Source organism: Danio rerio, chromosome 9 (genome assembly GCF_052040795.2).
Source record: "Danio rerio strain M-AB ecotype USA chromosome 9, GRCz13ab, whole genome shotgun sequence".
Lineage (NCBI taxonomy): Eukaryota > Metazoa > Chordata > Actinopteri > Cypriniformes > Danionidae > Danio > Danio rerio.
In genome coordinates this window covers 36,760,362-36,779,016 of record NC_141029.1, presented here as the reverse complement: position 1 = coordinate 36,779,016, position 18,655 = coordinate 36,760,362, and the positions used below count along the sequence as shown (strand labels likewise).

At 33.9% G+C, this 18,655-nt stretch overlaps 1 protein-coding gene across 2 annotated transcripts; it reads left to right on the top strand.

Annotated features, from left to right (window-relative positions):
• Positions 1-2,954: 2,954 nt before the first annotated feature.
• On the top strand, positions 2,955-17,914 carry p2ry8 (P2Y receptor family member 8). Of its 2 annotated transcripts, XM_087268155.1 has the most exons (3): positions 3,074-3,433; positions 12,899-13,084; positions 16,260-17,914. In XM_087268155.1, exon 3 carries the CDS (start codon positions 16,276-16,278, stop codon positions 17,302-17,304), a length of 1,029 nt encoding a protein of 342 aa, XP_087124281.1. In that variant the 5' UTR covers positions 3,074-3,433; positions 12,899-13,084; positions 16,260-16,275; the 3' UTR covers positions 17,305-17,914. The 2 variants fall into 2 exon arrangements, with proteins under 2 accessions (XP_087124280.1, XP_087124281.1); XM_087268154.1 differs by lacking the exon at positions 12,899-13,084 and having other exon boundaries at positions 2,955-3,433.
• The last annotated feature ends 741 nt before the right edge of the window (positions 17,915-18,655 follow it).

The following is an 18,655-nucleotide window of genomic DNA, read 5'->3' as shown; positions in this document are numbered from 1 at the left end:
CATTTGAATTTTTTTAATGTATTTTTTTGCTTATAATAGTTGTTTTTGTTCCTAATGCATACTTAAAGTTTATTAACAAGGAATAGTTTTTTTTTTATAAAGTTGAGATAAAGTTAGGTAGTTAAATTAGCATTTTTTAAATAATGTGTTTAATTATGACAATAATTAAATAATGACAATACATATACAACAACAAACAAGTGAACAGAAAAAGGGGGAAAAAGAAATTGTAATAATAGTTAAATTGAACATAATTAAAAAGGGGGTGAATTAAATTAGAGATATTGCACATTCATACAACACAAACCTTTACAAGTTCTTACTTTATTAAATCAACCCTCTGATGAGTATGGAGTTTATGTTTAAACCCATTCATTCGTTCATTCATTTTCTTTTTGGCTTAGTCCCTTTATAAATGTGGGGTAGCCACAGCAGAATGAACCACCAACTTATCCAGCATATGTTTTACGCAGGGGATGCCCTACCGGCTGCAACCCATCACTGGGAAACACACACACACACACGATGGGCAATTTAGCTTACCCAATTCACCTACTGTATAGTGCATGTCTTTGGACTTGTGGGTGAAACCGGAGCACCCGGAGGAAACCCACGGAAACACGGGGAGAACATGCAAACTTCACACAGAAATGCCAACTGACCCAGCTGAGGCTTAAACCGGTGACCATCTTGCTGTAAGGTGATCGTGCTACCCACTGTGACACTCATGTTTAAACCCATACGCAACAAAAATGGATCACACCACTCATGAAATAAAACATCTTTGCTGTGTAAAACACAAGTTAAGTAGTCCAGTGGTACATATTCAAGTATTACCCATATGCCATAAAGACTTTGTAGGAATTTTGTCCATTATCCAGTTCAGGAAAATACATTTTCTTGCACAAAATGTCAGGAACTTGCTAACTGTTTATGTTTGTTCATATTAATCTTGTTGTATATCGCAAGCAGCATATGCTTTCGGTCACAACCAATATTAATAGATAAAAATCCATTAATTTCTTGTTCACTCATGGCCCAGAACTGTTAAATTTCCCTGCAAAGCCAGAAACAAGGAACAAGGTTTAAATTAGTATTTACATTTTTTTAATATGAGCATGCTTTCAAACACAATAGAATACATCGTGCCATTCTGTGCAGCTAAATCACAGTTGAAATGGCACTCAAACTTAGCTAAAGGTTAGCGACTGGATGAGATTTCTTGCTTTTACTTGCAAAACAACCCACCAACTTTCTGAGTCAACTCTAAACGAGAATCAGGTTGCACTGGCAAGATAGAAATTAATGTAATTTGCAAGGTTCTCATACTACATCTTTAGTTCCCACAGTCTTAGACTGAGAAAGCAAGTCATAAAGTCTTCCTACGTCTTTCGTGGCATGACTTTTTACCTCAAATTTGACTTCTTGTCTGTTTTGTTCATACCTTTTATCACAGCTTTTCTCACAGTGCTGATGGAAGATATGATAAATGCATCCTCCACAGAAGGATGGCAGTTATCTGTACTTAGTTGTCTCAAAATACACTTAAATTCCATTTGACATAGCATTTATTTTTTAGTTTGTGTGATTGTCTAAAAAACGCATAAAAACCCACCTAAAAGCATCTTGCATGGAAAACAGGAAGCAAAATCATGACGCTAATGAAACTACAGGTTTGTGCATTAGTTTTTTTTTTTGTAATAAAAAGCCTAATTGTATTTTTGGTATGCATATATACACAAAGCGGCCACTGTATTAGGGACACCTTTCAAACTGCTTGTTAATGCAAATTTCTAATCAGCCAATTACATGGCAGCAACTCAATTTGTTTAGGCATGTAGGCATGGTCAAGACAATCTGGAGCAGTTTGAATCAAGTATCAGAATGGGGAAGAAGGATGATTTAAATGATTTGAAACGTGGCTCGGTTGTTGTTGCCAGATGGGCTGGTCTGAGTGTTTTAGAAACTGCTGATCTACTGGGATTTTCACACACAACAATATCTAGGTTTACAGAGAATGGTCAGAAAAAACTAAAATATCCAGTGAGCAGCAGTTCTGTGGGCGCTAATGCCTGGTTGATGCCAGAGGTCAGAGGAGAATGGCATGGAACCTTGAGGCAGATGAGCTACAGCAGCAGAAGACCACACCGGTTGTCACATCTGTCAGCTAAGAACAGGAAACTGAGGCTACAATTCACACAGGCTCACCAGAATTGGACAATAGAAGATTGTAAAAATGTTGCCTGTTTGTCTCAATGTCTGCTGCAACATTCTGCAAATTTGGCGTCAACAACATAAAACGCATGCATCCCTTTTGCCTTGTATCAACGTTTCAGGATGGTGGTGGTGGTGTAATGATGTGGGGGATATTTTCTTGGTTCACTTTGGGCCAATTAGTACCAATTGAGCATTGTGTCAATGCCACAGCCTACCTGAGTATTGTTGCTGACGACAGTATACCCATCTTCTGACTTCCAACAGGATAACGCACCATCTCATAAAAAGTAAATCATCTCAGACTGGTTTCTTTAACATGAGAATGAGTTCTCTGTACTCAAATGGCCTCCACAATCACCAGATCCCAATACAATAGAGCACCTTTGGGATGTGGTGGAACAGGTGATTCACATCATGGATGTGCAGCCGACAAATCTGCAGCAACTACATGATAGTATCATGTCAATATGCACCAAAATCTCTGAGGAATATTTCCAGGACCTTGTTGAATCGATGCCACGAAGGATTAAGACATTTCAGAAGACAAGGGGGTCCAACCCGGTACTAGTAAGATGTACCCAATAAAGTGGCCGTTAAGTATATATAACTTACTAATGAATATGTGAGTGAACTATAAAAATGAGTAATATCCTGAAAGTGAAATGTTTTTTAACTGTTACTTTGGGGTGCGACCCTTCACAGTACTTGGTGTAAGGAAAGGTGTGTACCATTATTTTACTGGTTAATGTGGTATACTGTCTTCACCGCATCCTCCCACATTAAGTTCGCCTTCGCAGAAATCTAAAACTCCAATCCAGTATAACATTCAAAAGCACACACACATACACACACGCACACACACATGATTAATGAGAAATAGAAACTTTACAGTGTGACATTAGGGGAACTTAATAAAAGGAGTTTTGTTTGCCTCACATGTCGCAGAACTGGCGAACTGATATTGACTCTGTACTTTAAATGCTAAAATTCTGTGAAATGTCAAGATAATCTTAACTGAATTTCTAAATACACGTGAGATATTTAGAAATTTGGAGTATGTTGTTTCATTCCACGCGTGTAACTCTAAACTTACTATATTTTGATCGAAATGAGTAGTCAGGCGCGTACTTCCTCTGCTCAAGTTTCCTGCGCCTCACAGTCAGGTTAGTCAAATCAACTGCCATCCACACACGAGGGAAGTCGCACATTTCTTGAGGTACGTACACATGATTAATGTGGCTCTTTTAAATGATGTTTTTTTTAACCAAATGTGCGCAGATATACGTACAAACTTGAGTAGAAATGAAGTCGCATTGATGGTGCCAATGACATGGTACTTCTTAAATGATTAGACTACTAAAATTCTGAATTGTTTTTGAGAAAACGATAAAAATTAATTAATTTTTGAATGTGTAGCTTCTGTTATAGTTAGCCTTGTTAGAACACGTTAATTTACCTGAAAGTTTTCCCGCTCTGAGGTAAAACCGTGTACTTTCCCCCTGGATGGATGATTTCACATAATCTCAGTCCGTAATTCTTCAAGATTTGACTCGTTTTTCTGGCAATTTGATTAAAAACAACTTCTGTTAATCCACGCAATAACACATGATTTAATGTCTACTTATAGTATTTTTTATTTTTTTTTTATGTGTACTTATAGTAACACCACAAGCACTTATGACATACAACGTCATTTCACACACACACACACACACACACACACACACACACACACACACACACACACACACACACACACACACACAAGACAACTATTTTTTGTTTGACTTCTACCATGAGTCATAATGGTGTACCACTTGACGGATGATGAGAAACTTTTGTGGGAACACAAACAATTTTACTGATGTTTTAACAGAAGAAAATAGGAAATAATTGGTCTAGCAGTGTGGGTTTATCTGGTGGTTTCCATCATGTGTTTTGAAACTCGTTTAAACAAACAAACAAACAAACAAATAAATAAATAAATAAATAGGTTATAATAGGCTTGTTTCCAAAAAACTGTTTCAAGGATCATGTATCATGGATTTTTTAAATTGTTAAACTTTTTAAATGGTCTATTTTGACTAATATTATACAAAAGACCTACAATACAATCAGTCCTTTTAAGCAATTTAAGTGAGAAGTTCATCTTCACACTGTAAAAATCCTGGTTGTCTTACATTTTTAAGCTGAATCAAATGAACCGAGTCCATTGAACTGATATTATGTTAATCTGACTTAAAACATCTCATAAAATTAAGTTAGAACATAAATAAGTTAGTTTAATAAGTTACGATGACCTAATAACATATGCTGTCAGGACTAATTCTAAATATAATTTTTTACAATGCAGTGAAAGAAAAGTAAGTGTTAATTTCTCAGTGTAAAGTACACAGTCATTCCTCAAGTATACAACGAGTGTACTTTTGCGTCCTTTTAATTTTAATTATTCTAAAAAAGACAGAGATTTGCATATTTACAGAAAATATTCCTGCTTAAAACTCTACATTCATCTAAAATTAAGCAGATATGAAAGCTGCTGATCTTAAAGCATGTTTGTTTATATAAACATGTTTATATTGACTTGTTTGTTATTAGCAAAAACAGATATCTCAGTTTTTGTTTAGCAATTTTCAGATATCATGTTTTTATCTTGAGTATTTATGATTTGTGGAAATTGGTTATATCTTTTTGTGCAAGTGAACTCGAAGACTTGCATTTGAATTTATAGTTGCCCCGTGACCTGCAAACCAGACAATGTGTCATATGTGGGCTATTATTGCATTCTTACATTACGGCTTTATCAAATTTCTAATATTTTTTTCCAACTAAACCTAAATCTCTGAGATATTTTTAAATGTGTTAGAAATGAAAGATTACAGGCAGTCCTCTGAAATTTGACATTATTTGTAACTTTTTGCCATCACATCAGGCTCTGCAGTTAATAGAAACAATACATCCAAACAGTTTTATAATTACATTTATCATAAGGCACAGTTGACACAGCCATTTATTGATATGGCTCATTGCTCACATACGAATTGCCATGCATATAAGTTACAGCATTGTCTATGTAAAGCTGGACAAATCATTAATTTACAAATAAATTATGACCAGTCCAAGTATGTATCCTTGAGGAACAGAGGAATTATGAATATAAACATTTACATTGTGCTCTCTTAGATACGACTTTCCTGATTTTAGCCCGTTTTTAAAAAGATTATTAATGAGTTTCAATCAAATCAAGAAAAGCAAGACCTGCAATACCATCCTAATGCATCATAAAGTTTGTCTAAGCAATAATAAGTAGAATTGTGGTAAAGTACGAGCGCTAAATAAAATGTAAAAATCTACATTTTTCTACCATCCTGGAAACAACAGGTGAAGGCTAATTAGAGGATAATCACTAAATAAGCTGAGAGTCAATACAAACATACTCAGAATTGTCTTTTTTTGTATTAATAATTCACAGGCTAATATTTTTCCTATGGGTAAAAGTGAAAGCAACATATTTGTCTTGATGGCAACTAAAAACGTTCAAGCTGATTTGTACACAAGACCATTTGCTGCTTTACAGACAGTGACTTTAAAAATAAAGCCAACGTGTAAGCCACAGAAGGCCCAGCTTGAAGGTTGTTATCTTCACAGGGTTTCACAAAAAAGCGTTTTGTGATTGAAAACATGCAACAGTAAGCATGGAGTGTGCTAAACATACATTGACTATTGTCGATTAGTTTGTTTTTTACCAATGTAACAATGAACCAAATGCATATAGCTACTTAATTCACATATTACTATGTATTTGTATTTGTTAATAAAGTTAATACATTTTTGAGGGATTATGAGCCGAATCTGAACTTCAGGAAATCTGCATCAGAATGGCCTATAAATATTATTTAAAAAACCATAGCAGCACACATTTGTTTTTATGCAGCACAAACAGAAACAAAGCATGATGATTAAAAAGATTTTCACTTGGATGGGGGACCAAGTTCATGTAGGCATCTCTGATGGGCACCTTCAACAACCATTTGTGAGCATGTCCATTAAAATACACATTATTAGTCTTATTTTACATTACTTTTATGCTATATTTAGATGGAATCAACAATTGTTCAATGACACTTTATTTATTTATTTTTTGGTCAATCGATCTGTCAAGTCTGCTGGCTTCAGAAAACTAACTGACAATCTGAAAATGTACCCTCATAGTCTGCTGGGTCCAATTTTGTATTCACTATGGTATGGACCATTACTGGAGAGGTCAGATGCATATTTATTATTATTGTTATAATTTTTGGAACTGTGTTTTTTAGTTAAACTTTTTATAAGCATAGTATACACATAACATTTACATAAAATGTTTACATTCACAAAAAATGAACAAATAAAAACTTAACAGCTTAAATAATGCATAAAAAGTAGATAGATAAATCAATAATTAAAACTCAAATATTAACACAATAACTACAACAAAGCCCTTGACAGCATTTTAGAAATCAAGTAAATATGTTTCCATTAATGCCCAGGTCTGTTGGAAAATGTCTGATTTTAACAACAAATCTGAAGTCATTTTCTCAAATATATACAGTTGAAGTCAGAATCTTTAGCCCCCCTTTGTTTTTTTCTTTTTTAAATATATTTTTTTAATTGTCTATAGAACATACTATGGTTATACAATAACTTACCTAGTTACCCTACAGTATTCTGTCTAGTTAACCTAATTAACCTAGTTAAACCTTCAAATATCACTTTAAGTATAGAAGTGTCTTGAAAAATATCTAGTCAAATATTATGTGCTGTCATCATGGCAAAGATAAAATAAATCAGTTATTAGAAATGAGTTATTAAAACTATTATGTTTAAAAATGTGTTGAAAAACTTTTCCTATTGTTAAACAGAAATTGGGGGAAAAAATTAATAGGAGGGCTAATAATTCAGGGGGGCTAATCATTCTGGTTGCAGCTGTATATCTGATTCAGCCTCTGCGTCCATTCTGTTAGAGTAGGTCAGCATGCCTTCATCCAGTGTGTTTATCTTCCTAGCTGTTATTAATACTTATTTGTTACTATTATAAATTGTATTCTAGATACAGATCAGTTTCATCCTTCAGATAAATCCCCCAAATTATTTACATTTACATTTAGTCATTTAGCAGACGCTTTTATCCAAAGCGACTTACAAATGAGGACAAGGAAGCAATTTACACAACTATAAGAGCAACAATGAATAAGTGCTGTAGGCAAGTAGGAGTAGGCAAGTGGAGACTAAGGCAAGTGGAGACTAAAAAGTTGAGTTTTTAGTCGTTTCTTAAAGACAGCGAGTGACTCTGCTGTTCTGATGCAGTTATTTGCTTCCTGATGCTGAGTGTGATAGTAAGTTAATAGGTTGTGCATATGTCTAGTACCCAAAAATGTTACTGTGTTTCTGTTCTTACAATTAATTAGCCAGATGCCAAATCCAAAACCACTTACAGTACATTCATGTTTACTGTACTCCTCAGCTGTGTCTGCCAAATGGCTAAATATAAATGTAATGTACAGTTGAAGTCAGAATTATTAGCCCCCCTGTTTATTTTTTCCCCAATTTCTGTTTATCAGAGAGAAGATTTTTTTCAACACATTTCAAAACACAATAATTTTAATAACTCATCTCTAATAAAGTGACATTTAAAGGCTTAACTAGGTTAATTAGGTTAACTTGGCAGGTTAGGGTAATCAGGCAAGTTATTGTATAAACGATGTTTTATTCTGTAGACTATCGAAAAAAATAGCTTAAAGGGGCTAATAATTTTGTACTTAAAATAGTGTGTAAAAATGCTAAAACTGCTTTCAGTCTAGGAAAACAAATAAGACTTTCTCCAGAAGATAAAATATTATCAGACATACTGTGAAAAGTTCCTTGCTCGGTTAAACATCATTTGGAAAATATTTTAAAAAGATAAAACAATTCAACTAGGGGTTAATAATGCTGACTTCAACTGTAAATTAAATCAGTTTTTACATTATCATTCACTCAGTATTTAAAGTTGTCATTTATTCAGGAGCATTTGAGCATTTAAAGCAATTGCTTAATATTTGCTTCTTGATTAGTTAAAGACATATCCATGTAAAGTACTTTGTAAAAGATTGAACTTTTAAAATGTAGCCTGTGAAAAAGATTCAATAAAAATAACAATAACCAATTGTTAAGGTACAGTAAATTTCTTTACACACCATGAATGCTTCCAAACCTGTATGACTTTCTTTTTTCTGCTGAATACAAAGGAAGTTGTTTGGAAAAAAGTACTTATTTGTAACTATATTTAAGAAAATAATAAGTATAACTATATTTAAAAAAAAAAAAGTATCTATATGAAAGTCAATAGGATCAAATGATGTTTAAACATTGCAATTCTTCATACGATTCGCAGAAGAAAGACAAATATACGGCACAGGTTGAAAATGATATGAGAGCAATTCAATTCTGCCAATTATGACAATTAGAATACAAAAGGCCTGCAATTCAGGCAGTGCTACTATTTTACTATTTAAGTGAGCAGTTGATAATCAGTTAAAGAAAAATAAATGTTAATTTCACAATGTACACAGGGAATGAGGTTTATTCTCTTAAAAATTTCCTGTAGAATATCAGGTAACTATACTGGCAGCAGTTCACCAGTAAATCAATTACAGCAAAATACTGTATTTCTAGTTACAGCACCTTTTATCTAACTGTATATGCATTGTATATATTTACTGTAAAATATACAGTTTTTTTCACAATGTTACTTTACAATACAGTAACATACCGTATAACTGTCCTACGGTAAAATACAGATCATATTATAGTTAAATACTGTGTAATTTACAAAAATCGTCAACTGTGTGTGAGAACAAATAACTAAATGACTAAATCATTTAGTAACCATACCATCGTTCCTCAAGTACAATGAGTTTACTTTACCTTTTTAAAAATTTTAATTCTTCTAAACAAGACAGACATTTGCCTATTCATTACATTTTCCTGCTTAGAAGTCTACACTTATCAAAACTTAAGCAAATATGAAAGCTGTTAAACTTTAAACTTGTTTGGTTATATGAAGAGTTTATTTGCAAAAACAGAGACCTGGACAGACATCTCAGATATCTCAAAGGATGAAACTTAATTAAGTGTAGCTGATAAAAATCAAAAGACCAATAACCAATCGTTGCAGTAAATTCGTAGTTCACAAAAAAAAAGTCAATTCTGTTATAATTTACACACCATAAATGTGTCCAAACTCGTATGACTTTCTTTTTTCTGTTTAACACAAAGAAAGATGTTTCTAAAATAAAAAGTTGTTTGAAAGAAGTCAAGATAGGATCAAATATGATCTGCAGAAGAAAGACAGATATACGGCACAGGTTGGAAATGATATGAGAGCGATTCAGTTATGACAATTATCACAATTATACAAAAGGCCTACAATACAAGCAGTGCTTTTAAACAGTTTAAGTGAGCAGTTCATCATCAGTGAAAGAAAGTAAGTGTTAATTCCTCAATGTACGCAGGGAATGAGGTTTATTCTTCTATAGTTATGAGACAGAGTGAATCGAGTAAAAATAATTTTACAAATAGTAACAATACATTCGTTCCATAAAACCACAACGACAATTAGTGTACTTTGCATTTTAAGTTCTTCTAAACAAGACAACGTCATTTCACATACATACACACAAGACAACTGGTCACAAGACAACTCTTTTTCGTTTTACTATTAACATGAGTCATAATGGTGTAACACTTGACAGATGATGAGAAACTTTTGTGGGAACACAAACACAGTTTTACTATGAGCCACTATGTTTTAACAGAGGAAAACGGGAAATAATTGGTCTAGCAGTGTGGGTTTATCTGGTGGTTTCCATCATGTGTTTTGAAACTCATTTAAATAAATAAATAAATAAATAAATAAATGAATGAATGAATGAATGAATGAATGAATGAATGAATGAATGAATGAATGAATGAATGAATGAATGATTAGGTTCAGTTTTGTTCTCAAAAACTGTTTTAAGTTTCATATATTAAGGATTTCTTTATTAAACTTATTAAATTGGCAATCCTGACAATTACAATACAAAAGGCCTACAATACAAGCTGTGCTTTAGTTTAAGTTTTTAGTTTAAGTTTAGTTTAGTTTTAGTTTAATTTAAAATATTTCCTAAATGATGTTTACACGGTGAAAAAACACTGAAAAACCAGATTTGTTTTATTTCGGCTACAATAAAAGTAGTTTTAAATTTTTTTAGGTCAAATATATTAGTCCTTTTTTATAAGCAGTTTTTTTCTGATTGTCTACAAAACAAGCCATCGTTATACAATGACTTGCCTAATTTTCCTAACCTACCTAGTTAATATTAATGACCTAGTTAAGCTTTTTAAATTGCACTTTAAGCTGAATACTAGTATCTTGGATTTGTATTAAAGATAAAAGAAATCAGTGGGATAAGTAGAAACTAGATATTAAAACTATTATGTTAGGAAATGTGTTGAAAATCTATTCAGGAGGGCTAATAAATCTAACTATATTTAAAAGAAATCAAAAGGATCAAATGATGTTTGGACATTAAGATTCTTCCCACGCAGAAGAAAGACAGATATACGGCACAGATAATAATATGAGAGCGATTCAATTCTGCTTAGTGACTTGTGAGTGAGTAAAGTCTGTTCTACATACTGTAGATCACATTAAATGTCAATTTATTAGAGAGCAGAAAATAAATCCATCAAAGTTTAACCAGCCAGCGGGGGAACATTTAACCCACTGACTTCAAATATACTCTTAATCTTTCCAGACAGGCGTTGTACCCGCCATCATGACCTCAATATGCTAAATTAAGTCTTTTAATGTTTTTTAAGAATCAAGGACACGGTTTCACAAACCTTATTTTACGTCAAACTTTTGAAACTTTAGCCCACCGCTTCAATTTCAATCTGTGCAAGATTGTTGCACTAAATCTGTGATGACTGTACTAGATCTGAGGCTGGCACACGCCATGGCACCAGACAAATATTTTCACTTCCTTTGATAAAACACAAAAAAAGTCCCCTGTTCTAGACTGTCCATGTGAATCATTTCAGGCAACATTTGTGAAACATGTCTGGGGCTTAGTAAAGGCTGAGATTTCTGGGCTATATGTGCCGACTGCATGGTGCTTACCTGCTAAAAAAGCATGTTTGGAAAGCTTTAAACAGGGCCTCACACTTCCTGTTCACAGAATTGTACTGAAATATGTATGCAAGGGTGTGATGCAGCATCACCCTTACTGTTTCATGGGTATGTTGCTGCTGAAAAGTGTTGTTAGAAACACCATTTGGTCTCACAGTGATCTTTTTGCCAAACCCTGTGTATTTATTAACATTTTGTGCAGAGACAATATTATATACATACACAAACAAGTAACATACTGTTCTGCTTTTTCACAACCAAGAACTAATGACTATAAAAACAATGTAGGTATTAAATAACACAGCAAATGTAACAAAAATACAAATAAATAATAATAAAAAAGTCTTTATTCCTCTTCTGCTCGCAGTGATCTTTAAAGTATTTACAAAAATAAAATCAGACAATAAAATTAAGTGACACATTATATGTAAAATATTAGTATTAGTTTTCTTATAAAATAAATAAATATGATGAGCGTGTATATTTTTAGAAAAATGCTTCAAATGGAGCCATCTGGGTTCACTCAAGTTTCTGTTGTGCTTCTGAATGCATCGACCAATCAGAGTCATTTCGATCAGTCATCACTAAAATGTGTGAGATTTTTTTTTCGTGCCCTCATGTACTGAATTATGTGGCATTTAAAAAGTCTCTCATAATCAAAGTGCTCTGAAACTGTGTTTGTGCAGAGATTCATTTCACAGCTTCAGTGATTATTTAGGGAGTTTTTGAATCACTCGCACTAGATTCACACTGAAACACAAACACATTTCATATTTATACGACATTAATATTTATTACAGTATCAAGAGCAATACATGATAATATAAGAAATAAAATAATGAGTTTTAGTTATATTGCACTACTACTTTGTAAAGTTGTTAAGTTCCTTTTTTACTTTTTATTATTTACAAACAATTTTAAAAGTTTGTAGTTTTTGATAGAACTTAATATTATTTTAATTATTAGTTTAATTGTATCATTATTGGTCAAGTGTAAGAATTTAGCATAAAAAGACAACACATTTACCACATTTAACGGAGATTATAAAAATTTCCTTTATGAAGTAAAACAAATGGAAATTATTGCTGTTAGCAAATCGTGTCCCTTAATATTTAGTTTCTACCCATTCAAAATGTATTAATATGTACTGTTTTAGTAGTAAGATGATAATAATATACAAGATGTTTATAAATAAATAAATATATATATATATATATATATATATATATATATATATATATATATATATATATATATATATATATATATATATATATATATATATATATATATATATATACATGCATACACCTTGCTAGTACTGGGTTGGAACCCCATTTGGCTTTAGAACTACTGAATCTGGCCTAGATTCACAAGGTACTCCTCAGAGATTTGGGTTAATATTGACATGATAGCATCATACAGTTGCTGCAGATTTGTCGGCTGTACATTAATGATGCGAATCTCCTCTTCCACCACATCCTTAAGGTGCTCTATTGTATTGAGATCTGGTGACTGTGGAGGCTATTTGAGTACAGTGAACTCATTGTCATGTTTAAGAAGCCAGTCTGAGATGATTCACTTTTTATGAGATGGTGCGTTATCCTGCTGGAAGTAGCCATCAGAAGATGGGTACACTGTGGTCATAAAGGGATGGTCAGCAACAATACTCAGGTAGGCTGTGGCATTGACACGGTGTTCAATTGGTACTAATAGGACCAAAGTATACCAAGAAAATATCCCCCACATCATAACAGCATCACCATCCTGAAAAATTTATACTAGGCAGCATGGATCCATTCTTTCATGTTGTTGATGCCAAATTCTGACCCTACCATCTGAATGTCACAGCAGAAATCGAGACCCATCAGACCAGGCAACATTTTTCAATCTTCTGTTGTCCATATTTGGTAAGCCTGTGCGAATTGTAGCCTCAGTTTCCTGTCCTTAGTTGACAGGAGTGACACCTGGTGTGGTCTTCTGCTGCTGTAGCCCATCCATCTCAAGGTTGGATGTTTTGTGCATTTAAAGATGCTCCTCTGCATACCTCAGTTGTAACGAGTGGTTATTTGAGTTACTGTTGCCTTTCTACCATATTATTATTATTATTATTATTATTATTATTAATATTATGCATTATGATTATGAATTTACAAAATACCACAACAAAGAAGGCACTCAGTTTACTTAACAGGATCAAATCAGTGTAATATCACAACTTCATAATTCAATTTCAGAATCAAAGCATGAATAAGCACATTTCTTTAATGACCAACACTATCTCCAAGAGCAGTACACATTTAGAGTAATGTGGCTTTTAGTCAATATGTTAAAAAAAGTTCCTTTTCTGGTATTATAAAGAACACAGATTGAGAAAATTATCTCTTGTTTTACCACACTCTCTGTTCTCGTGTTTGTGTTCCTTGTCCTACATAAAAAAGTCACATTGTGTCAGGGGCAAACTGTGTTAAATTTAACTTTTTGACAATGTAAGGGTGTTTGTACATTGGTTGCTTTGTTCTGAAACAGGAATTAAAACTGTTACAGTGTTAACAGTACAGTAGTACAATTTCTTTTTAGTGTCTTCTTGGTTTAAGACGGGTTGCTTTGTAACCACCAGCAAACCTGCTCCTGAGTAAGATTTTCAAGTGGGCTGAGATCAGTTTTTCAGGAAATCTTTGATCTAAGCATGATTGCTGTGCTCACATACTGTAATGTCTGAAAGAAACAGGCTTATCGAGAAAATGCTTTAGATTCCAAAACATATGCTCTAACCAGACTCAGTGTGACTTTGTTTGTCACTTTGGATGAAACAGTCTGCTAAAATTAATAACAGTAAATGTAGTCTGTGGGAACCAAAACTTCAGTCTTCAAATGTCCAGATTTTGAATAAAGACAATCCAGATGAAGTTCTGCTGATGGTGGCATGAACATATCACATGATTTGGTAATGATGCAAGTAACCAAACACGTTACATTAATGATACCAAGGATAATGGTCATCTTTTGGGTCTTAGAAACTCTTAGTTGATAATAGCTTGTGTAATATTAGATATTTATACTTAAAGATATTTAGGACAAACACAAATTCACATCTAATATTTCTTATTAACCAAAAACTACATCAACATTAATACGTTAAATATTCAATACATTAAAGGTGCAGTAGGTGAACTGCCAAAATGCTAACTGGTTAGCATAATATCTTTGAAACACAGTTCCACCCCTGCCATCCAAAGCCACACCTCCTGAAATCACGAACATGCACATAAAAGATGACAAAGACCCCCTAGACCATGTCATTCGCCAGTTAGAAAACATTGTAGTACTTTATAATACTACAATTCCAAATGAAAAACTATTATATCTAGCACATTTTCAGTTTTCAGCAAGCAAAACTAGTCATATTGTGCAATATTTCATGCATGCAAGGACTGTTGGTCCCACTCTCGCACACTTTGTCCTAAAGTGATTACTGTATGCATAATGCTTGGCTGGCAAGGTGCAGGAATTACACTTATTACTAAGCCATGCTTACATGCTATTTCAAACCGAATATTAAGAGTAGCATGGCAAATAATATAGGGAGCACATCACAGATTGTCATTGATCAAAAATGAACCAAAGTGATGTGAAAATAAAACCAACTTCAGCTCAGTAAAGCAGGCTAGGCAGAGTAGCGTCTTTTACTTCTGTTTTGTTGTTAAACTGTAAAAGGTCCCTTATGAAACTGAAAATAGTCACAGCAATCTTTTGCCAGAATATTTCAGTGGCTGAACAACACTTCCGAGTCTATAACCCATTCCTAAAACAACAATATCTACATCAGCTTTACGTGACTAAAATAGTTTTAAAACAGAACATCACCTGTCTAACAGAAATACTTCAGCCATGGTGTCATCCTTTCTCCAGTAACTCCAGTATTGATTCAGGATTTTAAAAAGTTTTGATGCAGCATTTGTTTTTACCGCTCTCTATCGTGTGCAGGTGAACGCATGTGAACGCGAAAATGCCAGATCTGCGTGAGTGGCTGCGCAGATGTACAAATCTATATTTGTTGACAGACAGTTTGGGCTACTTATCAGAATTATGGAAATTGTCGACCCCAAAATATTTAATTGGGTGAACATTTTTTTTGTCTTATGTCTTACCCAGAATATAAAATTACATATAAATATATTTAGATAATTTACTTCATTCATTACTATTGAAACATGAAGAGACTTTCAACCAGCACAGTAAAAAGTATTTTTGAAGACAATCACTTACTGCACCTTTAATAAAAAAGCACAGCTCAGTATGGTTTTTGCACAATTCTGCCACTGGAAGTCATTGCTTATCAATTTGCCAAATCAACTGCATCAGTATTAACGTTTTAAAAAAATGTTATGAGTCACACAAGATTGCAAAAGGGCAACGCAACCATTTAGTCACATTCTTGAGTCCTGACCACTTTAAATAATGATCACAGATATCAGTAAAATGACTACCACAAACCTTTACCTGCAGATTCATTTAAATACTCCTCTGTGCCATACATTTTGCATCAATTTGCAATCATTCTTTGTTTTGTTTTTTTTCCTTCTGTACATTTTAGTATTTACAAACACTCCCCTGTGTCACGTTTTTTTTTTTTTTGTAAATACCTTTTCATTTGCTTTTTTTCACTGTGTGCTGTGATTTATCCTAAAATTGTTTGTTTAATGCCAAAAAAGGATCTTCTACAAAATGTTAGTAAATCTGGCCCTACACCTTCCAACAATACAGATCTTCATCTCACAATTTGTGGTTAAAGGGGTAAAATCAAAGCTTAAATTGTAAATGCAATCTCTTTTCCTCTTTCCAACAGGTGCACAAAACCAACCATGAATGAATCGGAGGTCATCAAATTGGACAACGCAACCTTTGCCATGTTTGACAACAAACTGGCCAGTGACATTGTGTCAGGCATCTATGTGATCGTGGCATTGTTCAGTCTGACGGGGAACAGCATCTCTCTGTTTCTACTACTGATGCGCACCTCTCCAAAAACCCCCACTATCATCTTCATGATCAACCTGACCCTCACTGACTTGATGCTGGGCATCGTTCTCCCCTTTCAGATCGTCTACCAAATGCAAGGCTACAACTGGACCTTAGGAACGGGCATGTGCAACGTCCTGACTGTGACCTTCTACACCAACATGTACTGCTCCATTTTATCCATGACCGCTATTAGCGCCGACCGCTACCTGGGGATTGTGAAACCCATGCGCTTTAGGGAGATGAGGAAGAGGAAGAGGTTTGCAGTCATCGCCTGTATATTAATGTGGCTGATGGTGCTTGGGATTCTGAGCCCACTGGAGAGATCTGACTTGACGTATTATGTTAAAGAGCGGGATATAGTCACATGCTTTGATGTGCTCAGGTCAAAAATGCTCCCGAGCATTGCTCATTGGGCTGGTTTTCTATTTGGCATGTTCATCCTCCTCTTCCTCGTCCCGTTCATCATTACCGTGTATTGCTATGTCAATATCATCTGGGTTCTGGTTAGAAAAACCAACAGTGATCAGAAAGGCCGAGCTGTGCGTCTGGCATGCATCGTACTGTTTGTGTTCACGTTTTGTTTCGCTCCCAATAACATCTTACTGCTGGCCCACACAGTCGCAAGACTGTACTATGGTAAATCGCTCTACATCTACTATAAGCTCTCGCTCTCTCTGAGCTGCATCAATAGCTGCGCAGACCCGTTCATTTATTATTTTGCATCTAAAGAGTTTCGCCGGAAACTACGCCAAATGCTGCGTTTACAGACTCTCAGCACAGCAGAAACCCAAATGATCGAGGGTCATAGAGAAAGCTTTTTCTCCGGACGCACAACATGCAATGCACATGAAGACTGTGACAATATGTAACTATTTCTTATTTCGGATTGTTTTGGGTTGTTTATTTTGGACGAAAGAAAGGGAACAGTTTTTCTTTAAAAGCAAACCACAGAGGTAGTTTTATGCACTTGTGAAAACCCATTTAATTCAATGAATGTGCACTTCCCATATTTCGTATGTTGTTGTGTTTTAGCACTGTTTATCTTTTGTTTTGTGTTGATTTCCTGGCTGAGCAGCTGATGAAAAGCACACTGCTCACATGCATTCAAGTTGCGTGACTTTTATTTTCTTGGTATCAGGCATCATAGTTCCTCTTAACGAAATGTTCATGTATTTTTACACTTTGCTGAGTGGTTAAACTTATGCAATTAGCTGTCGTACCTGCTGTTGATGCTTGATATTGTGTATATATTCTGTTTTTGATTATTGAAAATGTATTTGTTTTATTACTTGAGCCAAGCTGTTTTTATATTTATGTTACTTAAGCTGTGCATAAAGTCCCTGCAATATAACGTTGTATTGCAGTAATGCATACTGTTTCTTTGTTGTTTATATTTCTGAGCATAGATAAAGTGGTATGTATGCATAGAGGGGCATTTATTTTGTCATATAAAAATAATAAAGACGTTCAAAAAATTGATTGCATTTAATCCATCTAAAATGAAAGATTATTAATTGGTTATTCAGCAAAACCAATGTTACAATCACTTACAGCATGTCTGATTTCAATTGTTTTTCTACTTCTGGAAGCCACAGACAAGTCACCACGAGGTCAAGATTTTTTCAGTTCCTTTGAAACTGATGACTTTGGCAAAAGATTGTACTGTGAAAAGTACACAAACAAATCCAAGTTTTAAAGTCTAAACTCAATGTTACTTGCAAAACCTCAGACCTCAGCAAGACCTCATTTGATTAAAAAAACAGCTTCCAGGAAATCAGTAGTGAAATGCCATTGATATAATGCTACAGCAAATGTACTGAGCGATGCACAAGAAGGAAATAAAGCAGGTTGCAAATACCACTTCAAAGGGCACTCGATAGGTATTATGTTCAAGAGAAGTCGAGAAAAGAAAAAGCATTTTTCAAAACAAATGCATCTATCATGCAAACTTATAAGCTTTTGTAACAAATTCTTTGAAATATACATTTTGTTGGAGAATTTTTAAAGAATTTTGTTATTTTGTAAGAATTATTGATATTTGTTTTAAACCTTGCAAGGAAACATGTTATGTTGTTTCCTTAGAATTTTGTAAAATTGTAATAATTGCATAAAAAATTAAAAGAATTAATTAGAAATTTAGGATAAATAAGTAAGGACGCAATTGAAGATTTTTATTTATCATGTTTATCATATTTATCACTGACTGTCCAAATGTATCAG

What these genes read in the sequence shown, in the direction of transcription:
- p2ry8 (XM_087268154.1), top strand. Translation starts at nt 16,276, where the DNA reads ATGAATGAATCGGAGGTCATCAAATTGGACAACGCAACCTTTGCCATG.